We start from the raw sequence: 26,859 nt of genomic DNA, 5'->3' as shown, positions 1-26,859 counted from the left end.
GATAATTGTTACGAATGTGGAAGGGTGGGAATGAGCATTATGAATGGGGAAGAGTGTGGATAAGTATTATGAGTAGGAAAAGGTGGGAAGGGTAGGGATACGTTTTCTACGTGGGAAGGGTGGGGATGAATATTATGAGTGAGGAAGTGTGGGAATAAGTATTATAAGTGGGGGAAGGTGACGATAAGTATTATGAGTTATGAAATGGTGGGGATGAGTGTTATGAGTTGGCAAGGGTGGGGATGAGGATTATTAGCGAGGAAGGAAGGGAATAAGTATTATGAGTGATGATATATAGGGAGATGGGGAAGAATGGGGATGGGTGTTATGAATGAGGAAGAGTGGGAATGAGTATTGTGAATGCAGAAGGGTAATAGATAAGTATTATGAGTGGTGAAGGATAGAGATGAGTGGTATACGTGGGGAAGGGTGGGGATGAGTATTGTGAGTGGACTGGAGAGGGGTGGGGATGAATAATTATGAGTGGGGAAAGGTGTAGATAATTGTTACGAATGGGGAAGGGTGGGGATTAGCATTATGAGTGAGGAAGTGTGGGGATAAGTATTATAAGTGGGGAAAGAGTGGGGATGAGTATTATAAGTGGGAAATGGTGGGGATGAGTGTCATGGGTGGACAATGGTTGGGATGAGTATTAGGAGTCAGCAAGGGTGGGGATGAGTGTCAAGGGTGGGGATGAGTGTCAAGGGTGGGGATGAGTATTAGGAGTCAGCAAGGGTTGGGGATGAGTGTCATGGGTGGGCAAGGGGGGGGGGTGACTATTAGGAGTCATCAAGGGTGGGGATGAGTGTCGTGGGTGGGGATGAGTATTAGGAGTGGGGATGAGTGTCCATGGGTGGGGAACGGTTGAGATGAGTTTTGGGAGTCAGCAAGGGTTGGGGGTGAGTGTCATGGGTGGGGATGAGTGTCATGGGTGGGGATGAGTGTCATGGGTGGGGATGAGTGTCATGGGTGGGGATGAGTGTCATGGGTGAGGATGAGTGTCATGGGTGAGGATGAGTGTCATGGGTGAGGATGAGTGTCATGGGTGGGGATGAGTGTCATGGGTGGGGATGAGTGTCATGGGTGGGGATGAGTGTCATGGGTGGGGATGAGTGTCATGGGTGGGGATGAGTGTCATGGGTGGGGATGAGTGTCATGGGTGGGGATGAGTGTCATGGGTGGGGATGAGTGTCATGGGTGGGGATGAGTATTAGGAGTGGGGATGCGTGTCCATGGGTGGGCAAGGATTGGGATGAGTATTGGCAGTCAGCAAGGGTTGGGGATGAGTGTCATGGGTGGGGATGAGTATTGGCAGTGGGGAACGGTGGGGATGAGTGTCATGGGTGGGAAATGGTGGGGATGAGTGTCATGGGTGGGAAATGGTGGGGATGAGTATTAGGAGTCAGCAAGGGTGGGGATGAGTGTCATGGGTGGGAAATGGTGGGGATGAGTATTAGGAGTGGGAAAGCATTAGAACCTTTTTTTTGTGTTTTCATTATTGCCTGTGCCATGTTGGACAGCTTTCACCCCATTTTCTTGTCAACCGTGCAGGAGGTAGGGCCAAATCTCCTCAATGCCTTTGGCAGTAATAAAAACCTGTCAAATAATCTAACCCTTTCCTTAAAAAGTAGAATTATTGGAGTTACACTTGTATCACCCTCCGTACATCCAAATCTAGGCCTCCGGTGTAGGGCAAGAGTGACTACTTGGCTACTCTGATAAGAAAGAAGGAACAGAGCAAGAGTGATCTAATCCCAGGGCTTTTTTTCAGCAGGAACGCGGGGGAACGCAGTTCCGGCACCTCCAGCTCTGAATGTATGCAATGGCAAGGGGTGCTGAGGTGTACTGGAGGGTCTATTGTTGCTGGGGAGGTCAGTTGTCGCTGGTGGAGGATCTATTGTTGGGGGACTCTTATGCTATTGGGAGACAATCATTGCTGGGAGACATAAACTGTTGAAGAAGGGGTATATTGTTGCTAGCTGTTCAGAGTCTATTGTTGCTGGGTGTGCTCCATTGTTGGCTACAGGGGATCTATTTTACTTCCTATCATTAACAAATTACATACAAATTACTTAGCACCATAAATTGATACTTGGTTCTGTATCCATTACTGAGGAGGTGGGTAGAGGGTGGAACCAAGGAATGGTGCTCGGAGGTCGACAGGGGATGGAACCAAGGAATGGTGCTCGGAGGTGGGTAGGGGATGGAACCAAGGAATGGTGCTCGGAGGTGGGTAGGGGATGGAACCAAGGAATGGTGCTCGGAGGTGGGTAGGGGATGGAACCAAGGAATGGTGCTCGGAGGTGGGTAGGGGATGGAACCAAGGAATGGTGCTCGGAGGTGGGTAGGGGATGGAACCAAGGAATGGTGCTCGGAGGTCGACAGGGGATGGAAATAAGGAATGGTGCTCGGAGGTGGGTAGGGGATGGAACCAAGGAATGGTGCTCGGAGGTGGGTAGGGGATGGAACCAAAGAATGGTGCTCAGAGGTGGGTATGGGGTGGACACAAGAGGTGACTCGAAAGGAGGGAGTTCCTGCACCTATTCTCTGAGAAAAAAAGCCCTGTCTAATCCCATTCATACTATAGAGGGTATCCTGTACAGACAGAATTGTAGAATCAGAAAATGGGAGTCCCTCCTCTGGTCAATCACCTATGGGGGTTCTTCTTCATTTATGATCATTTTCTAACCTATTCACAGCAATGTTGTCAAATGACTCAATAAAAGTTGGTGGAATTGACTTTCTTGCACAGCCTTCTGGTGGTAAATATAGTAATAGTAAAAAAAAATAGTAATAATTTCATAGATACAGTGTATGGCTAAAGGTCCGTAGGCACCTGACCTTCAAGCCTATATGACCTTGTTGGTTATCCCAATTCAAAACCACAAGCTGGTATGGAATTGGCATTAACTTTTTGAGGCCTGGCTAGTAGCTCAGGACTTGAAATTTTGAGCCCTGATATTATATAGAGTACATTTTTAACCCTAAAGCACTCAACATAATAAAAAAAATACAAAAAAGTTTCATGTAACTGAAACCTCTAATGTTGTTGTTCTTTTCTCCTTCACAGGTAATGTTAGGCCCTCTGGTTACAATAGCACTTAAACTGTCCAAGCTGGAAGAGAGGACCGGCCGCACAGCCCCAACGGTCATCACATAAGCAGACGAGGCTTCATAGCAATGGAGAAGATCCATTTTTGTTCACCTGTCCACCTGGTCCGCCCCTCCCCCTTCCCGTCCTGTCTGTCAGTGTAGTGCGTCATTCAGCAATATCTGTGAACTGGGGATAGAAGCAGAAGAAAGTAAATTTATTTGGAAACCAGACTGACTATTGGATTTTATTTCATGTTTGGTGTCTGTTTTTATACTTGCAGTCTTGTGCATCAATATTCATTACAAGGTTAGAAACTGATGCTTGAGATTCCTGGAGGCCAACGTGTGGCTCGGGGGCCACCTGCGGCTCATTGGTGTTGGCTGTGTGGGACTTTACAGACCCCAGTGGTGGGGGCCAAATGTGGTGATCTCTAAATCCTGCATAGCACGTTCCCAGTCTCGGACGGTCTATTGAAGCAGAGCTCCAATCTCCAGCAATCATGTCTGCAGTCTCTGAATATTATGTGTGGCCCCTTGGTGTTTTCAGGGGCTGCAATTAAGGCCCCCAAGGCCTTGTAGGTTGCCAGCTTTAGATTTTTTTTTTTTTCCCTTTTAGATTCTCCAACTATATAAAATGAGGTTAAACCTAAACCGTTTCTATTTGTATGCAATCAGGCAGGCTCTTGCACTACATAGTTGAAGGTAAATCTAAAGGAACTTGAATAACAAAAGTTGTAAGGGGAGGCACTCTGGGGACCCTGATGTAAGCAAGGGACTCTCTGGGGACCCTGATGTAAGGAAGGGACTCTCTGGGGACCCTGATGTAAGGAAGGGACTCTCTGGGGACCCTGATGTAAGGGGAGGCTCTCTGGGGACCATGATGTAAGCAAGGGGCTCTCTGGGGACCCTGATGTAAGCAAGGGGCTCTCTGGGGACCCTGATGTAAGCAAGGGGCTCTCTGGGGACCCTGATGTAAGCAAGGGACTTTCTGGGGACCCTGATGTAAGCAAGGGACTCTCTTGGGACCCTGATGTAAGCAAGGGACTCTCTGGGGATCCTGATGTAAGCAAGGGACTCTCTGGGGACCCTGATGTAAGCAAGGGACTCTTTAGGGAGCCTAATGTAAGGGGAGGCTCTCTGGGGACCCTGATGTAAGCAAAGGACTCTCTGGGGACCCTGATGTAAGGAAGGGACTCTTTAGGGAGCCTAATGTAAGGGGAGGCTCTCTGGGGACCCTAATGTAAGGGGAGGCTCTCTGGGGACCCTAATGTAAGGGGAGGCTCTCTGGGGACCCTAATGTAAGGGGAGGCTCTCTGGGGACCCTGATGTAAGCAAGGGCCTCTCTGGGGACCCTGATGTAAGCAAGGGACTCTCTGGGGACCCTGATGTAAGCAAGGGACTCTCTGGGGACCCTGATGTAAGCAAGGGACTCTCTGGGGACCCTGATGTAAGCAAGGGACTCTCTGGGGACCCTGATGTAAGCAAGGGACTCTCTGGGGACCCTGATGTAAGCAAGGGGCTCTTTAGGGAGCCTAATGTAAGGGGAGGCTCTCTGGGGACCCTGATGTAAGCAAAGGACTCTCTGGGGACCCTGATGTAAGGAAGGGACTCTTTAGGGAGCCTAATGTAAGGGGAGGCTCTCTGGGGACCCTAATGTAAGGGGAGGCTCTCTGGGGACCCTAATGTAAGGGGAGGCTCTCTGGGGACCCTAATGTAAGGGGAGGCTCTCTGGGGACCCTGATGTAAGCAAGGGACTCTCTGGGGACCCTGATGTAAGCAAGGGACTCTCTGGGGACCCTGATGTAAGGCAGGGACTCTCTGGGGGCCCTGATGTAAAGAAGGGGCTCTCTGGGGACTTTGATGTAAGGGGAGGCTCTCTGGGGACCTTGGTGTAAGGAAGGGGCTCTCTGGGGACCTTGGTGTAAGGAAGGGGCTCTCTGGGGACCTTGGTGTAAGGAAGGGGCTCTCTGGGGACCCTGATGTAAGAACAGAACTCATATTAAAAACAAACACAGGGAATATTTTAACAGTATAACCATGATATGGAAACACCGACAATACCCATAACCAGTGCTAGGACAAGGTCATCAAGCGCCCAGGGCAAAGATGCCAAACTGCCCCCACCCTGGCAATAAACCATTGCGCCAGGGGCATCCATCCCTCCTGCCCACCCCTTGTCCCAGCCCTGCCTATAATAAAGTAATTTGCATGAATAAACTTTAAAAGGCAACACAGCATGAAATTATCAGCCCCTGATTTTTACTGACAGTTGTAAAAAAAATCACACATTTTTACAAACTCTCAGTAAATTTACTGGCGGTTGGCAACCCCCCTGTCCCCCCACTTCCTGACAAACTCTCACCTCTGGGCCCTTTAATAAAAATAAAAAAAAAATAAACCTCTGGGCCCTTTAATAAAAAAAAAAATAAACATTTATAAAAATATATAAATATATATATATATATATATATATATATATATATATATATATATATATAAAAAAAAAAAAAATAATAAAAAAATATATAAAAAAAAGATTTTTTTTATAAAAAAAAAAGGGGGTTGTCTTCCGGGGCCCTGGGGATTTCCAAAAAAAAAATGGCCCTTTAATAAAAAAATAAAATAAAAATATATTAAAAATATATATATTATTTTTTTATAAAAAAAGGGGGGGTTGCCATCTGGGGCCCTGGGGGCCTCCGGGCCTCTAAAAAAAAAAAAATGTCCCTTTAATAAAAAATAAATTAAAAATATATTAAAAAATATATATATATATTTTTTATAAAAAATAAATAAAAAAAGGGCCATCTGGGGACCTCCGGGCCCCTTGCAGGTGTACTGCCTGTACCCCCCTGATGGCGGCCCTGGCACTGCCAGTTCCATTACAAAAGCCAACTACAAATACAATATCCTGATCTCACACCAGATGGCGCCACATTCAAAGCTTCAAATTGATCCCTTTTTAGGTTTTGCATCACCCGGAAAAAAAAAAAAGTTTAATCACATTGCCCCCGACCAATTAATTATTAAGATGATACGTTTTTTTGTCAATTGTCTCTCTTCTGGGTTTGCGCAGTTTCTGGATCCTCTTACAGGGAGCACAAAACTTGCCCAAATCTTTGGCCGGTAGACACCAGAAGAAAAAGCTTTTGGCGGGGCTCCAGAGCGTAATGAAAGGTCTGGGAGCGAACCTAATCCCCCGACTGATGACATCATACGCACATCTAACAGTGCCGTACTGTAGGAGCGTAGACCCCAGTCATTTCAAATGTCATGTTCCAGAGAGAGAAAATAATAAAAAAAAAATCTCGGTACAATTTTTGGCCTCGGCTGAAGACTTATTAAAGAAGGTTCTATTTAGCGATGGAGAGAGAGGCCACCTTGTGGAACGCGTGCCCTAATCTGCCCTCTCCGCCGCTGCTCCCGGGACGCCGACTCAAATATCAGCTTTTTCTCAAGGATTAGGAATTAGTCGCTGTGAAAGACCTCTATTAATAGAGATGCAGGATTTTTTTATTTTTATTTATTTTTTATTAAGAAGTGGAAAAAAAGAATTTAAAGGACGACTCTAAAAAATGAGAATATCGCGCTTCATGAATGCGCTGGTGAAATTATTATTATATACAGGCTTTATATAGCGCCAACAGTTTACGCAGCGCTTTACAATATAAAGGGGGACACTACAATTACATAAAAGACCAATAAAAAAAATCCAATCCCCCGCCCCCTCCCCCTATACAAAAGACAAATAAAAAAAAATCCAATCCCCCGGCCCCTCCCCCCCCAACAATGCATGGAAATCCCCATCCAATCGATCGTTTTGATTTACGTGCAAATCGGTGTCGTCACTTAGAGGTAGACAGGAAGTGAGGCAAAATCTCCCAGATGGGGACACCAACACAACTTTAGTAGAGCGGGTGAGGGTAAGAACTTCTGTAAACAATTTGATTTTGAGTATAAGAAATATAATACATTCTCATTTCATTCTCATTTCTAACCTTTCAAGTACAATTATACTTCTTACACATCACGATAGAAGAAAAAAAATATATATATATTTCTTAATAAAAATGTATTGAATGAAGTAAAATTTGATATAAAATGTGCAACTTTTGTTTTTTTCACTTTAATAAACTTTTTTTAATTAGACTTTTTTCCCTTAGTTTTAACTATTTCTAGAAGTGGAAAAAAACTTTTTTTTTTTTTTTATAAAAAAAAATGTGATGAAGACAAAAAAATGTAATTCGATATATGTGTGTGGGTGTATGTATGTGTAAATATATATATATATATATATATATATATATATATATATATATATATATATATATATATATATATATATATATATATGTTTAGTTATAACTTTTAATAGACTTTCTTAGTTTTAACTATTTATAGAAGTGGAAAAAGGAAAGAAAAAATACATTTTGTTAAAATAAAAATATGAATAATAAAAAAAATTCAATATAAAATATACAAGTTTAGTTATAACTTTAATAAACTTTTTTTAATAGACTTTTCTGTCTTAGTTTTAACTATTTATAGAAGTGGAAATATATCATTTTTTTTTTATAAAAAAAATTGTAATTCAAAATGTTATATATATATAGTTTTTAGTTATAACTTTAATAAACTTCTTTATTATTATAGAAGTGGGAAAGAAAATGTATATAAAAATATGGTGAATAAAAAAAAAAATATATATAAAATGTACAAGTTTAGTTATAACTTTTTTTTTTTTTTATTAACTTTTTTTTCAGCTAGGGAAAAAATAAGGGAAGTGAGTGGTTGTCACCAGGAAAGGAAGCCAAGGTTGGCAAACTAAAAAATGTAGTATTTATATAAGGGGGGAGGGTCAATAAAAATGCAAGGAATAAAAAACAAATTTAAAAAATGGATATCAAATGCACATGTTTAGTTTAAAAAAACGTTTTTTTATTAGACTTTTCTTTCTTGGTTTTAACTATAGAAGTAGAAAAAAAATAAACTTATTTTTATTTATAAAAAAAAAAATATGATGAATAAAAAACACAAATTCTATATAAAATGTTCAAGTTTAGTTATAACTTTAATAAACTTTATTGAATAGACTTTTCTTTCTTAGTAACTATTTATAGAAGTGAAAAAAGTAAGAAATAACTTTTTTTTTCTTTTTTTTAAATAAAAATATTATGGAAAAAATTAATTTGATATAAAATGTACAAGTTGAGTTATCTTTTATTAACTTTTTTTTCAGTTAGGGAAAAAATTAGAGAAGTGAGTGATTTGTCACCAGGACAGGAAGCCAAGGTTAGCAAACTAAATAAATTAAATATTTATAGAAGGGGGGGGGGGGGGGACTAAAGACTATAGATCACACGAGATATGTTTGGCCACCATAAGGCTACCTTATTGCATACATGTTAGCATGCAAAATAAAACGCTTCAGAGCTTACAATCTATTTGGCAGTTTTGGAACCCTCTGCTGCCATGAAACGCATTTCTGCCAATCTCCTCCCCGAACGCTCCTCGTTCTCATCACACGTCTTGTTTTATCTCGTTGGCCCAAAGTTCTAAGATTTTGCCCCAACCAGTGTTAATTTCGTCTACTAAAATATTTTAGTCTACTAAATGTAATGGAATAAAAATTAAAACTAAAGCGCTGGCCAACAGTGAATTAAATCAAAGACTGGTGTACAAAACAAATTGCTGCTCAAATCTAATATGTGCGAACAACAAAATAGGGATATGAAAATTCAAGTGATGAGCGCAAAATGAAACACTAAAAGAGTTCTCTTTTAGTGTTTCATTTTGCGCTCATCACTTGAATTTTCATACCACTCAATTTAATGCTATTTTAGTCAACTAAAATATGACTAAAACTAAAATGGCATTTTAGTCAAAAGACTATTCGCTAGATTCAGGATGGCGAGCGCATACTTGCGGCGGCGTAGCTTAAGGCATTTAAGCTACGCTGCCGTAAGTTAGCGAGGCAAGTACATGATTCACAATGTACTTACCTGCTAAGTTACGGCGGCGTAGCCTAAAGGCGCCTAATTCAAATTTGTCTGAGGGGGCGTGTTTTATGATAATGAGGCTTGACCCGACGTGATTGACGTTTTTTTTTTAACTGCGCATGCGCCTACATTTCCCAGTGTGCATTGCGGCTAAGTCCGCCGCACGGGCCTATTGATTTAGTCGTGGACGTAAACTACGTAAATCCCTATTCACGGACGACTTACGCAAACGACGTAAAATTTTCGAATTTCGACGCGGGAACGGCGGCCATACTTAACATTACTATTCCATCTATTTGATGGAATAACTTTAGGCCGCTAATGCGTTACGTAAACGGCGTATCTGTACTGCGTCGGCCGGGCGTACGTTCGCGAATAGGCGTATCTACTGATTTACATATTCTACGCTGACCGCAATGGAAGTGCCACCTAGCGGCCAGCCTAAAAATTACACTTTAGGATACGAGGGTGTAAGACACTTACGCCGCTCGTATCTGAGCCTAATTTAAGCATATCTGGTTACCAGAATACGCTTAAATTAGCGACAATGTAAATTCTGACTTAGGCTGGCGTATCTACTGATACGCCAGCCTAAGTCTCTCTGAATCTGCCTAATAGACTAGAACTAAATTGAATTTATATCACAAAGGCTTATCTGTGTCTGTAGCGCATATTCAAACCAGAAATAATAACATCTTAGATTTTTACACCAGGAGTATATAATGTTTGGCAATAATAATTTTCTTTCCCTAAATATCTTCCTTTACCTTAGTGCAGTCCTCCTTCACTTACCTCATCCTTCCATTTTGCTTTTAAATGTCCTTATTTCTTCTGAGAAATCCTCACTTCCTGTTCTTCTGTCTGTAACTCCACACAGTAATGCGAGACTTTCTCCCTGGTGTGGAGTGTCGTGCTCGCCCCCTCCCTTGGGCTACAGGAGAGTCAGGACGCCCACTAACACACAGCTCCTTTCTCTATCTGCAACGTAGAGAGCGTCCTGACTCTCCTGTAGTCCAAGGGAGGGGGCAAGCACGACACTCCACACCAGGAAGAAAGCCTCGCATTACTGTGTGGAGTTACAGACAGAAGAACAGGAAGTGAGGATTTCTCAGAAGAAATAGAGACATTTAAAAGCAAAATGGAAGGATGAGGTAAGTGGAGGAGGACTGCACTAAGGGAAAGGAAGATATTTAGGGGAAAAAATAAATTGTACATTTACAACCCCTTTCACTTGGATTTTAGTCGACTAAAATGTACTGTTGAATTTCGTTTTAGATTTTAAGCCCCGTACACACGGTCGGATTTTCGGCCAACCAACTTCAAAATCCGGCACTTTTCTAATTTCTCCGACCGTGTGTACGTTCCATCGGACCAACTTTTTAGGCTTCAATCGGACAAAAAGTTGGGTCTGTGAACGGACCAACTTTCTGTTCTGAAAAGTCCGATTGTGCAAAGTGCGACCGTGTGTACAGAAAACCATCGGATTTTTCAAAAAAAGCTAAATGCGCATGCCCCGAAATAAAGAGCACCCGGAAGCCAGCTGTCTAGTAAAACTAGCGTTCGTATTTGAAAATGCTCATTCGTCACGCGGCAAGTTTCGAAATCTCAAATAGCAGCGCATATTCTATTTTTCTTTAGAATGTCCTAATATGTACATCTGCTCAACTGGTGATACGGACGGATTAAAAACAAATGTATTTACTTTGGATTAGTGTATTTTCTGGATATGAATCCAGCCTTTTTTTTCTTATTTATTTGAAATGCAAAACCAATAAATATCCCCAATTCTTTATGCTGGGCAAAGTAATAACTACCCTATTTATGTCCCTTCAATTTTAGCAAAGGGCCTGCCTACTCACAAACTTACATTTGACTTTCCACACATAATCCACAAGTTTTTAGCATCATCATTTTATTTAGCAAAAAATGGGAAAAATAATAACAGATCCAAATACAAAACAACAGGAAGGCAGCAATTGAAGAACTGGTTGAGTTGGCAAAGCCTCTGTACCCCAGGGCATACATAAATTAGGTTATAATCTCCAAACTTGGGGACCTAAGCATTAACTAAAATATAAGGAGCCCAAGAAGATTGTGGTCTCCAAAAGATGGGGAGCAGCAGCAGCAGACATATTTGTGCCCAGGCTGTGGTACTTCAACAGGCTGATATTTCAGCATACCAAACTGGCCAACACTCTCCACACTTCACACCTCATCAGCTGAAGCGTTATAATTTTTAACACTCACACCACAATACCAAAAACAATAATATCTAAAAAATAAAGATTTTATGCCATAATTCGAGCATTTTTTCTTAAGCCAAACCAAACAAAACATACTCAACTACAAATAATAGCAAAAATATGTTCAAAATCATAGATATTTAAAGATAAATTAGTATCCCCTAAAATCGGGGCTCTGAGTTGGCCACTGACCCCCATGCTGCTGTGGTGGGTTGGCTTGCTGGGGTGGGTTGGCTTGCTGGGGTGGGTGGGCTTGCTGGGGTGGGTAGGTTGGCTGGGGTGGGTAGTTTGGCTGGTGTGGCTCGGCTTGCTGGGGTGGGTGGGCTTGCTGGGGTGGGTAGGTTGGCTGGGGTGGGTAGTTTGGCTGGTGTGGCTCGGCTTGCTGGGGTGGGTGGGATTGCTGGGGTGGGTAGGTTGGCTGGTGTGGCTCGGCTTGCTGGGGTGGGTGGGCTTGCTGGGGTGGGTAGGTTGGCTGGGGTGGGTAGTTTGGCTGGTGTGGCTCGGCTTGCTGGGGTGGGTAGGTTGGCTGGTGTGGGTAGGTTGGCTGGGGTGGGTAGGTTGGCTGGTGTGGGTAGGCAGGCTGGTGTGGGTAGGTTGGCTGGTGTGGGTAGGCTGGGTGTGCTTGGAAGCTTGTCTGTTGTTGGTAGGCCTGTTGTACATTGGCTGGAGGTGTGTGATCTATATCACAGACATGTGAAATAGGGGTTAGCTCCCGTTTCCTGGCCTTGCTAAGGAGCTGGACCATGATCCCCTCACATAGCTCCCTTTGATCGGCATCAATCTCCCGTAGTTTGTTTGCTATAAAACAGCCAAACCCTTCTGCACTATCGGGTGCTGTGGTGATGACCGATGTGGCCCTACTTAGAAAATCAGCCGTGGCATCATCCAGATGTTGCCTCTTCTTGGCCCTTTTCCTAGGAGGGTTCAGTGTAGGGATTCTACATTGTGTGGACTGTCTGCTGGGCCCAGCCTCTTCTTGGCTGGCAACGTCCTGTGTCTGAAAAAGGAGCATCATTTTATTTTCTTGCCATCATAACAACACATTAACATCATAGTCAGGGGCGTACCTAGAGCATTTTGCACCCGGGGCAGATCCAATATCTGGCCCCCCCCCCCCCCACACGTTAAAATGTACAAACACCCCACTGTGCCCCCTGCATACCTCTGCATCCTTCAATATCATTTTGTTACTACTGTGTACCCCTCTCCACAACTGCACGTCTGGACCCCTTTACATTACCCAGCACCCTACACCTCTGGTCATGTCACCCCCCTAGCAACGCCACTGATCATAGTATATCTGAATGCACATATTTTCAGGAATACTATACCTGTGTCAAGCTGAGCTCCTCCTCCTCCTCCTCCTCCTCCTCCTCATCCTGAGTTGGTTCAGCCTCAGTATCTGTGGCCTCTGCTGATGCGGATGCAAGTGTGGACAGATGTTTTCTTGGCTCTGTTTGGTCCTTTAAAAACATCAGGCTGCTGAAGTACCATAGCTTGGGCACATAAACATCATCTGCTGCCGCTCCCGATCTTTTTGAACACTCAATCTTCTTGAGCTCCCTCTTAAAAGTGCTCCTCAGGCCCCCAATTTTTGCTTTTATTTGGGTCTCGTTGGCCCTGGGGTACACAGTCTTTGCTTCTGCCACCAGTTCATCAATTGCTGCCTGCCTTTTATTTTTATTGGAGTAGTCTTTATTGGTGACCTGCCACAGACATGTGTGTGATCTATAGAGATCAATAAAAGCAGTGATGAATGCTTTGGAATTAAGCTTTCCACCCTTTGCTTTCGGCATTATTTGGATGAGATATCTGCAATAAAGGATACAATACGACCAATAAGTGCTTGCTGTAACTTCCTAACCTGCTTATACAATCTCTGTTTGCTCTAAGCTAAATCATGCAGTAACCACTAGTGTCCCAATGTATTCACCTACCTTCGTTCCGCGTAGACCTTCGGCTGCACGTAGAGTCGTTCCGTTAGGTTCGTGCATGCGTCCGTGACATCGAGCGCTCGTTCTTGATTTATATAGCCTACGCATGCGTGAAGCTTCGCTCTACGTGCGTCATGACGCTGGGGCGGGACCACAATCCTTTTTCTTCATGCGACATTCTGGGATGTGTGAGGGAGAATGTGATGGCGGAACCCACGAAAACGAATAGGCCCCGCAGTGGAGGCGTTTATAGAAAACACAAGGCCACCCCCATGAGCAAGGGGGAGATGGTGGAGATGGTTCGCATCTTTGAGAAGTACGATTACGATTGTAAACTTGAAAATTATGATAGGCCCAACAGCCATAAAGACTGGGTTCTGGAGAAGGTCCTCGCGGTATTGGAAGGAGATTATGGTATCCAACGAACGAAAGACCAAATCCGCAAACGATGGTCAGATTTGAAGCACAGAGAGCAAGAAAATTTAGAAGCCATTCACCGCACCATTATCAAAAGAAGTAAGTAAATGTAATTTGAGAATTATTTGTCTGTACATTATAGATGGATGAAATTTAATGATTTAGTTTTCTGGTGGGGCCTACAGAAGAAGTTAATGGAAGTTTAAAAGCAGTTCATTAAAATTGTAAAGTTTTTATTATGTCTTGGCTACTTTTGGCAAATCCTTAATATACTGTATTCTAATTTTTTCAACAGGACAAAGGCACAGAGAAAGACACCACAGGGGACAAAGGGAGGCTTCCCTTGGCCGGGCTCCAACAGGGGAGAGAACAGGGGAGACAACAGGCCCCAAATCTGCCCCAAAACGTAAGTTAATAAAAATGCTTATGTGCTTTTGCCAGTGACAGGGGTGTTTAGAGATAGGACAAACGCCATGGTGTCAGGACTCAACTTAAGGGGTACATTACACTTTATGTTAGATGCGTGGCTCATCACTGACCATTAATGACGCATTTACAGGGTAGAGATGGGTAGAGGAGAGTCCCTGGGGATCAGAGTCACACAGAGTCACGCCTGCTAGATTTCACATCATATAAACCATATTGCCATAGCAAACAAGAGTGATGGGTGCCATCTGCCTGAGTTGTTTAATGTGGCCTAGATATAGACATGTCTTCATAGATTTTATATGACATCATACTCCTGTTCCCTAGCATAGCGTTTATTGTAATAATGCATAGTGTAGTACACTAGTGTGGCGCAAACTGGTTCACCAGGGCAAGGTTGGTGGACTTTAAAAGCAGCACATGTGATTATGTTAATATAATGTAATTTTGGCAACGATTCATAGATGATTTATTCTTTCATTTTAGAGGATTGTGAGTGTGCTCAACACCAACCTTTGCAGGATTTGGAGGATAGTGCCGGACCCAGCAAAGAGCCACCAGTCGACAGCACATCCCCAGACACCAGATATGCTGAGGGTGAAGGAGTGCAAGAAATGCAAGATGAGCCTTCGGAGGTTGTTGTTTGCCCCAGTAAGTTTTTGGAACATGTGCCTTGCAAAATCAACACCTGTTTTTTTTTTCTAGGTCCACACCACACACGCCTACACCACAATAGCAAATTATTGAGTGTATTCAAAATTTGAGCATGTAGAAGGGAGAGGTGGCAGTGGTGTTTAGGTAGATGCATTTGAAGACACATGGATATGCACCTGGCCCAAGATTTACAGAGTATTATCTGTAGTGTGTACATTCACTAGTAGTGTAGGTGTATTATGAAGATGAAAAAGGTTGTTAGGACTAATTGAGTGTCTAGGTTTAGGTAAGTATTTCAAGAAAATAGACCCCATTGTAACATTTTGGTTTATTTTGGGATTGCCTCAGTCACTTCACCATCAAACACATACTAAATTTTTGTCTTTTTCCAAGGCCACCAACTACCAGGATGCACTATTGGTCGGATCAGTGCTGATATGCTGCAGGCAATGACAGAGCTGGAAAATCTCAAGGAGGCTGCCACTGGTGTTCAGAGACGAATCCGGGATTATTACGACCTGTTAGCAAAATTTTAGTTTTTTTCTATCGTTGTTTTATAATTACAAATGTTCCCTCGTGTTCAAGGTTTTATCATGGAAATATTTGTAATTAGCCTTGTTTGCACATGCTCAGTTTGTGATAAATGAAAGAATTTGCACTAATTCTATTTGCACTACGCACATTTTGGAAAATCTGAGTTTTTTCTCCAAAAAAAAGTGTTAATGGTAGGTCATTACCACAAAATGACTATCTTTATGTGTGATTTCAGGGTCTCAGCTGAGTGTTTATCCACTCTTCTTCTCCTGGTGCCTACAAATGTCATTTTGTTATATTTTAAGGGCTTGACCTTAAAATCATACAAAAATGCACATATAGAAATGCCCAATGTATCGAGGCCAAAAGTGGAAAAACTTGTCATTCTGACCCTGGGATTGCACCAGGAGAATGAGAGTTGGTAAAGACTGTGCTAAGGGTCAGTTCACATCAGACGCAGTTCCATTCATTTTGGTGTGCATTTTTGTATGCGACAAAGATGCAGGCACAGGGTTTGACATGCACTCCATTATGGTTCCGGTTGGCTCTAGCTCACAACATGGTAGTCCGTTTCCGGTGATAAGGCTAACTACATGTTGTGAGCTACAGCCAACCACAACCCACGGGGCGCATGGAGACCACTGTGCATGCATTTTTGCCACACCCAAAAATGGAACACAGAATGAACAAAAGTGCATCTGGACAGACATTTACATTGCTAATTTTTTATTTGTTGCGTGAAGAAAGCTGAAAAAGGAAAAATTTTGATGTAAAAAAGTTTGCTATGTCTAGGGCTGAGTTTGAAAAGATGCATGTTTAGCATTTTACCCAAATAATACACAATTGTGTTATTCCTGAACTAACAATGTTTTTTGATTTTGTAAACTGCCAAAAAGTGACATTGGATTGTGCAGGATTGAACAAATATATTTTTTGAAACATTTTGTGGATTATTATTTATCTGATCACTACTACCAGTATATTTGCATATGGAAAAGGTGTGTATCAGAAACAAAAAGGCATAATAATAATACACATAGCTGTTTGTAACTTTAGAAAGGCTAATTAAACATTTGGTTGTTCTAAAATATTTAATGGTAATCACAGCAACATTTCATTAATCAGTAAAATAATAGTAATAAACAAACATAACAGCATCTTGTAAACAAATTTAATGTTTTCAAAAGGAACATCCTAAAGGTTCACAAAAAACTAAAGGACATCTTGCTGCCAAGGCACTGCCCCTCTACCCACAAAATACTCCATATATTGCTCCCGCACCAGACGGGCATTCTGGGAGGAGACAGCAGGTCGAGTTTGTTGCAGGGCTGGCATCACTGCATCTTCAGCTGGACGTCCACCTGAGGGGTCATCAGTATGCCCGGAACCTATGTAGTTAGCAGCATTCCTCCGTAGAAAATTATGGAGGATGCAGCAGCACAAAACAACATGATTTAGTTTGTATTCCGCCAAGTGAATGGCAGTCAGAAAAAGCCTAAAACGACATGACAAAATGCCAAAGGCGTTTTCAACCACCCTTCTGGCACGAGATAGTCTGTAGTTATATATCCGTTGCTCACGAGTGAGGTTCCTCATTGGAAAGGGCTTCAAAAGATGTTCCCCAAGAGCAAACGCCTCATCTGCCACAAATACAAAGTTGAGGCCCTCCACGTTGTCCTGCGCAGGTGGCAAATGTAAGGTGCCAGACGTAAGACGCTGATAAAATTCGGTATGAGCCATGACACCTCCATCAGAATGACGACCATTCATACCGACATCAACATATAAAAACTCATAATTTGCTGAAACAATAGCAAGCAGAACTATGCTGTTAAAGCCCTTATAATTATAAAAAAAAGAGCCTGAGGCCGGTGGAGGAACAATTCGGACATGTTTGCCATCAATGGCACCCCCACAGTTGGGAAAATTCCACTGATTGGCAAACTGGGCTGCAACATCCTGCCATTCCTCACGGTTTGAAGGAAACTGTGGAGTGAAGCAAAGAAAAATTAGTTAAGACTTGAGCAGAAAATATTATCAGCATTTTGAAAACATACATTATAGGGGCAAGAGAACACTAAAATATATCAAAACATTTGTGGAATAACAATTAAGAAGCAGAGCAAATAATATGCTTCATGACTCCCTCTGGTGGCAGATTAAATACATTTTGTGTAGATAATGTTAAATGCTTAAAGCTTGGCAAGTGGTAAGAACTCTCTCCTTTGCCATGGGACCAATATGGTGAACCAATGAAGGATCAGGTTGCAACCGACTTGGGGTTTTGTGACTGTCACACCAGAGGGTAGACAATAACATAATATATACAAATAAGACAAAGTACTAATAAAATATTTTGGAGAAATCATGAAGTGTATCAAATGTGAAAACAAAGAAAAAAACTTACCCGAATATAGTCCTTCTGCAGGACTTGAATAATGGCACAGCAAGTGTCCGGAATTATGTGTCCCAGAGCCTGGGGAGAGATCCCAGTAGTAAACTTTATGTCCTGTAGATTTCTCCCTGTCGCCAAATATCGCAAAGTGGCTATGAGCCGTTGCTCTGCAGGAATAGCAGGCCTCATACAGGTGTCCTTCTTGCTAATATATGGGGACAGCAAGTTTAGAAGACGCTGGAAGCAGGCATCGGACATCCGAAGATAGTTCCGAAAATCATTCGGATTATTTTCCTGCAGCTCCCTCAGCAATGCCATATGTGAAAATTGGTCCCGATGAAGCAACCAATTTTTGGTCCAAACAGTCCTCCTCTTCCTGGTCCTGGTCCGGGCTTGAGCAATAGCCAGAACTCCAAGACCATAAATAGCCCGTTCTCTCGCTGGATTCCGCAACATCTCGTTATCGAGCGAACGCACGCAAAGTAACGAGCAAAAAGGCACGAAAATGGAAATCGGGAAAGCACTCACACGAAACGTAAACTAACTATATAGTAGCTGATGGAACGCAACGCGGGACGTACGAAACTTGAACTTCCTCTTTGAATCGCGTGGCCGTACGTTAAAACGTCACTACGTTCGTGTTGGTTGAGGAAAAAGTCCGAGTGTGTGTATGCTATGGGTGTGATCGGACAAATCAATTAAGTCAAAAATCCAAGGGAAATTTTGTTGGATGTCCGACCGTGTGTACGAGCCTTAAGTTTACTGCATGGAAAGGCAGGTGTCCCAATACTTTTAACAAAATAGTGTATATACTGTACCTTAGTTTGTGGATTCTATAACTTTCCTACAGACTAAATAATATACACTAATTTGGGTTATTTTCACCAAAAGAAATGCAACAGAATACAGTTTGGCCTAAATTTTTTATAAAGAACGATTACCGTATTTATCGGGGTATTGCACGCTCCGGCGTATAGCGCGCACCCCTAAAGTGGACCCGATAATTCCTATGGAAAAAAGATTTTTGTACTTACAGTTTTGGTGTCTTGCGCGCAGTCCATCGGCGGCCTTGACGGGTCCGTCTGCGGCTTCGGGTGTCCTCTTCGTCGGGTCCGGCGTCCTCCCTGCTCGATCCCTGCTTTCCCGTGCCAGGTATGAATACTGCGCTCGGTATATGCCGACGCAGTACCCTCGTGTATAGTCGGGCAGGCTTGGCTACTCTCGCGCTCACGTCCTGTACGTCCAGGACTTGAGCGCGAGAGGAGCCGAGCCTGCCCGACTATACACGAGGGTACTGCGCTCGGTCTATGCCGGCGCAGTATTCAAACTCGGCGCGGGTATCGGCGTATATCGCGCACCCACGATTTTGCCCTGATTTTCAGGGCAAAAAAGTGCGCGGTATACGCCGATAAATACGGTATTTATTTGCAAAATATTATAACGAAAACAAAGAAAAACAGTTTTTTTTTTCTGTCTTTTTTTTCCCCTCCATTTATTTAGCAAAAAATAAAAAGCCCGGTAATGATTAAATATCACCCAAAGAAAGCTCTATTTGTGTAAAAAGAAATGATAAAAATTCCATTTGTGTACAGCGTTGCATGACCGCGCAATTGTCATTCAAAGTGTGATAGCGCTGAAAGCTGAACATTGTCCTGGGCTGGAAGGGGGGGGTAAAAGTCCCCGGTATGGATGGCGTCACTCTGTATCCTTGGCTGGAAGGGGGGGTAATAGTCCCCGGTATGGATGGCGTCACTCTGTATCTTCTCTGGACGGATCCTCGGTCTCCAGTCCGCCATCCCTCCCCCGCTCTGATTCTCATACAAGGTCAGAGGTCGGGGGTCCTCACACCTTGACGTTTGCATGTTAATTCCATTTAATTCGGCATTACAGAAATGTTGGGTGCTGGAAGGGAGGGAACTCCACAAACATGGAGATTCTTCGCACTGTGTGATATTTACCGACATCCAACAAACATTAGATTGTGTGCTCACCTGACCAAGCATGGCCGGCAAACACTCGGGGCCGTGCTGTGTACTCTGTGCTCGGCATGCGCTCTGCTAGGGACCATTTACATCTAAACTGGCCGTATAAAGGGGCGCACCCCCCCCCCCCAGAAGGGAGATTCTGCTCCTCCGTAGATGCTGGACGGTGAGGCTTTTCACCATACAACATACAATCTGATTAACCCCTTCCCATCCGGCCATTTCTAATGCCGCGTACACACACCACCGTTTTTCGGGATGTAAAAAATGAAATTTTTAATGGTCTAGAACAGGGGTCTCCAAACTGCAGCCCGGGGGCCAGATGTGGCCCTTTGCTTGAGTTTATCCGGCCCTTGGGGTGCTTTTTTATTCATTGGCACCAATGAAGGGCAGAATTCCTCCCAATGACGCCAATGATGGGCAGATTTCCTCCCAATGACACCAATTATAGGGCTCTGATTCTCATACAAGGTCAGAGGTCGGGGGTCCTCACACCTTGACGTTTGCATGTTAATTCCATTTAATTCGGCATTACAGAAATGTTGGGTGAAATGTTATATTCCTTCCAATGACACCAGTGATGGGGCAGAATTATTCCCAGTGACACCAATTATGGGGCAGAATTCCTCCCAATGACACCAATGAAGGGCAGAATTCCTTCCAATGACACCAATGATGGGGTAGAATTCCTCCCAATGACACAAATAATGGGGCATAATTTCTCCAAATGATACCAATGATGGGGCAGTATTCCTCCCACTGATGGGGCAGAATTTCTCCCAGTGACACCAATGATGGGGCAGAATTCCTCCCAGTGACACCAATGATGGGGCAGAATTCCTCCCAATGACACCAATGATGGGGCAGAATTTCTCCCAATGACACCAATGATGGGGTAGAATTCCTCCCAATGACACAAATAATGGGGCATAATTTCTCCAAATGATACCAATGATGGGGCAGTATTCCTCCCACTGATGGGGCAGAATTTCTCCCAGTGACACCAATGATGGGGCAGAATTCCTCCCAGTGATGGGGCAGAATTCCTCCCAGTGACACCAATGATGGGGCAGAATTCCTCCCAGTGATGGGGCAGAATTTCTCCCAGTGACACCAGTGATGGGGGAAGAATTCCTCCCAGTGATGGGGCAGAATTCCTCCCAGTGACACCAATGATGGGGCAGAATTCCTCCCAGTGATGGGGCAGAATTTCTCCCAGTGACACCAGTGATGGGGGAAGAATTCCTCCTAGTGATGGGGCAGAATTCCTCCCAGTGATGGGACATAATTTCTCTTAGTGACACCAATGATGGGGAAGAATTCCTCCCAATGACACCAATGATGGGGTAGAATTCCTCCCAGTGACACCAGTGATGGGGAAGAATTCTTCCCAATGACACCAGTGATGGGGCAGAATTCTTCCCAATGACACCAATGATGGGGCAGAATTCCTCCCAATGACACCAATGATGGGGCAGAATTTCTCCCAGTGACACCAGTGATGGGGCAAAATTTCTCCCAGTGACACCAGTGATGGGGCAGAATTTCTCCCAGTGACACCAGTGATGGGACAGAATTCCTCCCAGTGATGGGGCAGAATTCCTCCCAGTGACACCAGTGATGGGGCAGAATTCCTCCCAATGACACCAATGATGGGGTAGAATTCCTCCCAGTGATGGGGCAGAATTCCTCCCAATGACACCAATTATGGGGCAGAATTCCTCCCAGTGATGGGGCAGAATTTCTCCCAATGACACCAATGATGGGGTAGAATTCCTCCCAGTGATGGGGCAGAATTCTTCCCAATGACACCAATTATGGGATGCCAATCAGTGCCCACAATGGGCATCACTGATTGGCAGGCATTGTTTGGCACTTATTGGCATCCATAAGTACAATATAATACAGTACATCCGTGCCAACTATTGGTGCCCATCCGTGCCACCTATCAGTGCCCATCTGTGCCACCTATCCATGCCATCCATGCTGCCTATCCGTGCCGCCTATCCGTGCCCATCTGTGCCGCCTATCCATGCCCATCCGTGCCGCCCATCTGTGCCGCCTATCTGTGCCCATCCGTGCCGCCTATCTGTGCCCATCCGTTTCGCCTATCAGTGCCCCATCAGTGCTGCATATTAGTGCCCATCAGTGAAGGAGAAAACTTACTTATTTGCAAAGTTTTGTAATGGGAAAAAAAAAAAGCATTTGTTTTTAAAAAAAATTGGTCTTTTTATTTTTTTTAGCAGAAAAAATAAATCCCAGAGGTGATCAAATACCACCAAAAGAAAGCTGTATTTGTGGGAACAAAATGATACACATGTAGTTTGGGTGCAGTGTAGCATGACCGCGCAATTGTCATTCAAAGTGCGACAGCGCTGACAGCTGAAAATTGGTCTGGGCAGGAAGGTGTGCAAGTGACCCCCGGTATGGAAGTAAAACAGTAAAATCAACCCATTTGTTTTGTATAATGTGAAAGATGAAGTTATGCCGAGTAAATAGATATCCAACATGTCACACTTTAAAATTGCGCACACTCACGAAATGGCGACAAACTACGGTACTTAAAAATCTCCATAGGCGACGCTTTTAATTTTTTTTTGCAGGTCACCTGATTAGAGTTACAGAGGAGGTCTAGAGCTAGAATTATTGCTCTCGCTCCAACAATCGCGGCGATACCTCACATGTGCGGTTTGAACGCCGTTTACATATGCGTTCTCTGCTTGTTCCGCACAAAGGGATTGGTGTCACTTTACATTTTGGTGAAGTGACGGCCGGGAAGCACCGCTCTCGTTCTGGGAGGACGTCATATGACATCCACCCATTCTTGCCGTGCAGGTTTACCTGTGGGGGCGCAGATCGGTGATTGGTGGTGCGCTGTGTCCCTCTGGTACAGCCGATCGCGAGAAGGAGACGATGACGTAGTCTCTTTACCATGTGATCATCCAATCACAGCTGATCACATGTAGACAAATGTCCGTCAGTGCAGCATATCAGTGCTGAATATCAGTGCCCATCAGTGCTGAATATCAGTGGTTAGTGCTGAATATCAGTGGTTAGTGCTGAATATCAGTGCCCGTCAGTGCTGAATATCATTGTTTACTGTAGCATATCAATGCTGAATATCAGTGCCCGTCAGTGCTGAATATCAGTGGTTAGTGCAGCATGTCAGTGCTGAATATCAGTGCCCATCAGTGCAGAATATCATTGTTTACTGTAGCATATCAGTGCCCATCAGTGCTGAATATTAGTTCCTATCAGTGCTGAATATCCGTGCAGCATATCAGTGCCCATCAGTGCTGAATATCAGTGCTGAATATGAGTGCAGTATATCAATGCCCGTCAGTGCTGAATATCATTGTTTACTGTAACATATCAGTGCCTGTCAGTGCAGCATATCGTTTCCTATCAGTGCAGCATATCAGTGCCCATCGGTGCAGCATATCAGTGCTGAATATCAGTGCATCATATCAGTGCCTGTCAGTGCAGCATATCAGTGTCCACCAGTGCTGAATATCAGTGCCTATCAGTGCAGCACATCAGTGTTTGTCAGTGCAGCATATCAGTCCCTATCAGTGCAGCATATCAGTGGCCATCACTGCAGCATATGAGTGCTTGTCAGTGGCCATCAGTGCAGCATATCAGTGCTTGTCAGTGCAGCATATCAGTGGCCATCACTGCAGCATATGAGTGATTGTCAGTGCCCGTCAGTGCAGAATATCAGTGCCCGTCAGTGCTGAATATGAGTGCAGTATATCAATGCCCGTCAGTGCTGAATATCATTGTTTACTGTAGCATATCAGTGGCCTGTCAGTGCAGCATATCAGTGCCTTTCAGTGCAGCATATCGGTTCCTATCAGTGCAGCATATCAGTGCCCGTCGGTGCAGCATATCAGTGCATCATATCAGTGCCCGTCAGTGCAGCATATCAGTCCCCATCAGTGTTGAATATCAGTGCCTATCAGTGCAGCATATCAGTGTTTGTCAGTGCAGCATATCAGTCCCTATCAGTGGCCATCACTGCAGCATATGAGTGCTTGTCAGTGCCCATCAGTGCAGCATATCAGTGCTTGTCAGTGCAGCATATCAGTGCCCATCAGTGCAGCATATCAGTGCTTGTCAGTGCAGCATATCAGTGCTTGTCACTGCTGAATATCAGTGCAGCATATCAGTGCTTGTCAGTGCAGCATATCAGTGCCCATCAGTGCAGCATATCACTGCTGAATATCAGTGCAGCATATCAGTGCTTGTCAGTGCAGCATATCACTGCTGAATATCAGTGCAGCATATCAGTGCTTGTCAGTGCAGCATATCCATGCCTGTTAGTGCTGAATATAATAAATATTTTGGGTTGAATTCCACTTTTTCCAATACAGACAATCACTGCGATAATCGATGGCTAAACATCTACCAGACGACACTAACAATCTCCAGTGTCCCGTGATTCGGATTAGTGGAAGAGAGCAAATAGACTTAAAATTCCAAAATGCCTTTTGCCTCCCTCCTGTCAACTGCTAATCCACAGCAGCTGGAAGATGTGCAGAATCAAGGCGGCTGAAGGAAGAGGTGGTCTGGGTGTGCCATGCCAGGACAGGAACTTATGGCAGAGTCAGCAAGGTTTTTATTCTTGTCTGTATCTTCCTGTCCTGGTGACAACCGTTCCCACCAGTGGCGGCTGGTGCTCAACATTTTTTTTTGGGGGGGGCGCAAACAAACTGAAAAAAAAAATCCACCAATTGCAGCCACTGTGCCTGTCAAACGCAGCTACTGTGCTCAATTTCCGCCACTGTGCCCATCAATTGCCGCCACTGTGCCCATCAATTGCCGCCACCGTTCCCATCAATTGCCGCCACTGTGCCATCAAACGCAGCTACTGTGCCCATCAAAACCTTGTGGACAGTCTTCCCAGATGAGTTGAAGCTGTGGGCCAACTCAATATTGAACCCTATAGACAAAGACTGGTATGCCGTTTAAGTTCATGTGTGTGTAAAGGCAGGCGTCTCAATACTTTTGGTAATATAGTGTAGAACAGTGGTTCTTAACGATGGGCCATGGCCTGCTGCCAGGCTAGGCATCCCTTCTCCTGAGCCTCAAGCTAGCTGCAGGTCCCCTAACCTTTCCACAGCTTTCAGCTCCCACAGTGCCACCTCAACCTTCCCATAGTAGCTCACAGTGCCCCTCAACCTCTCACATAGCCCCCAAGTCCCCTGAGAACCTTCAGCCTCCCACAGTGGCCCCCCGCCTCCCACAGTGGCCCCCCGCCTTCCACAGTACCACCCAGCCTCCCACAGTGGCCCCCCGCCTCCCACAGTACCACCCAGCCTCCCACAGTGGCCCCCCGCCTCCCACAGTACCACCCAGCCTCCCACAGTGCCACACAACCACCCACAGTGCCCCCAACCTCCCAAAGTACCACCCAGACTCCCACAGTGCCACCCAGCCTCCCACAGTACCGTTCATATGGTAGTATGCTGCTATGTTGGTGCCAAGAAAATGGAAAACGTTATCAAATATTTACTGTAATTTTCCTTTACTGGCAGCAATCCAGGGCACAATACATGTGTTAGCATGCCATGTTGGCGCCAGGAAAGTGTAAAATGTTATTAAATATCGTAATTTTCCCTTCTCGACACCAATCCATGGCAGTTTTCATATGGTAGTATGCTGCTATGTTGGCACCAGGAATACGGAAAATTGTATCAAATACTTACCATAATGTTCCTGTAATTTTACCATAATTTTTCTTTCCTGGAGCCAAACAATGACAACAATGCCTTGAGGCGATTAAGTTTGCATTTGTTGCGCTATACAAGTTTCTCACTCACTCACTCACTAAAAGAAAGTTGTATCAAACACTTACCTTAATTTTCCTTTTCTGTAGCCAATCCATGGCAGAATTTACGTGGTAGTATGCTGCCAGGTTGGCACCAAGAATACAGAAAATTGTATCAAATAATCAATAATTTTCCTTTCCTGGGGTCAATCCATGGCTGCATTCATGTGGTAGTATGCTGCTATGTTGGTACCAGGAAAATTGTATCAAATACTTACCGTAATTTTCCTTTACTGGCACCAATCCAGGGCACAATACATGCTATGTTGGCGACAGGAAAGTGTAAAATTGTATCAAATACTGTAATTTTCCCTTCTTGGCACCAATCCATGGCAGTATTCATGTGGTAATCTGCTGCTATGTTGGCACCAGGAATACGGAAAATTGTATCAAATACTTTCCTTAAATTTTACCATAATTTTCCTTTCCTGGAGCCAAACCATGGCAGCAGAAACATTTAACAGAAAGTTGTATCAAATACTTACCATAATTTTCCGTTCCTGGGGTCAATCCTTGGCAGCATTCATGTGGTGTAGTATGCTGCTATGTTGGCACCAGAAAAATGGTATCAAATACTTTCTATAATTTTCCTTTCCTAGCACCAATCCATGCTAGAATACGCACTGCTATGTTGGCACCAGGAAAATGTAAAATAGTATCAAATACTTACCATAATTTTCCCGTAATTTTACAACAATTTTCCTTTGCTGGGGCCAAACCATTGCAGCAAAAACTTGTAACAGAAAAATGTATCAAATTGTATCAAATCCTTACCGTAATTCCCTATCTTGGAGCCGATCCATGGCAGAATTCATGTGGTAGTATGTTGCTACAAGGAAAATTTCAAATTGTATCAAATACTTACCATATTTTTCTCATCATTTTACCATAATTTTTCTTTGCTGGGGCCAAACCATGGCAGCAGAAACTTGTAACAGAAAATGGTATCAAATACTTACCACAATTTCCTATCTTGGAATCAATCCATGGCAGAATTCATGGGGTAGTATGCTGCTATGTTGGCACCAGGAAAATTGAAAATTGGATCAAAAACGTACCATAATTTTCCTTTCATAGCACCAATCCATGCTAGAATACGCACTGCTATGTTGGCACCAGCAAAATGTAAAATTGTATCAAATACTTACCATGATTTTCCTTTAATTTTACAATAATTTTCCTTTCCTGGAGCCAAACCATGGAAGCAGAAACATGTAACAGAAAGTTGTATCAAATGCTTACCGTAATTTTCCATTCCTGGGGTCAATCCTTGGCAGCATTCATGTGGTAGTATGCTGCTATGTTAGCGCCAGGAAAATGTTAAATTGTATCAAATACTTACCATAATTTTA

General features: G+C 43.7%; 1 protein-coding gene across 2 annotated transcripts in view; it reads left to right on the top strand.

Annotated features, from left to right (window-relative positions):
* Positions 1 to 3,322, top strand: part of PGM1 (phosphoglucomutase 1) — an 84,068-nt gene extending 80,746 nt beyond the window's left edge. For both annotated transcript variants that reach the window (XM_040360777.1, XM_040360775.1), the window contains exon 11: positions 3,071 to 3,322. In XM_040360777.1, the coding sequence (XP_040216711.1) occupies positions 3,071 to 3,160 (90 nt within the window). In that variant the 3' untranslated portion in view covers positions 3,161 to 3,322. The remainder of the gene's footprint in view (positions 1 to 3,070) is intronic.
* Positions 3,323 to 26,859: the final 23,537 nt, after the last annotated feature.

Source organism: Rana temporaria, chromosome 7 (genome assembly GCF_905171775.1).
Source record: "Rana temporaria chromosome 7, aRanTem1.1, whole genome shotgun sequence".
Taxonomy (NCBI): Eukaryota; Metazoa; Chordata; class Amphibia; order Anura; family Ranidae; genus Rana; species Rana temporaria.
The sequence above is the reverse complement of the archived record's forward strand: the minus strand, read 5'-3'. Positions and strand labels throughout refer to the sequence as shown.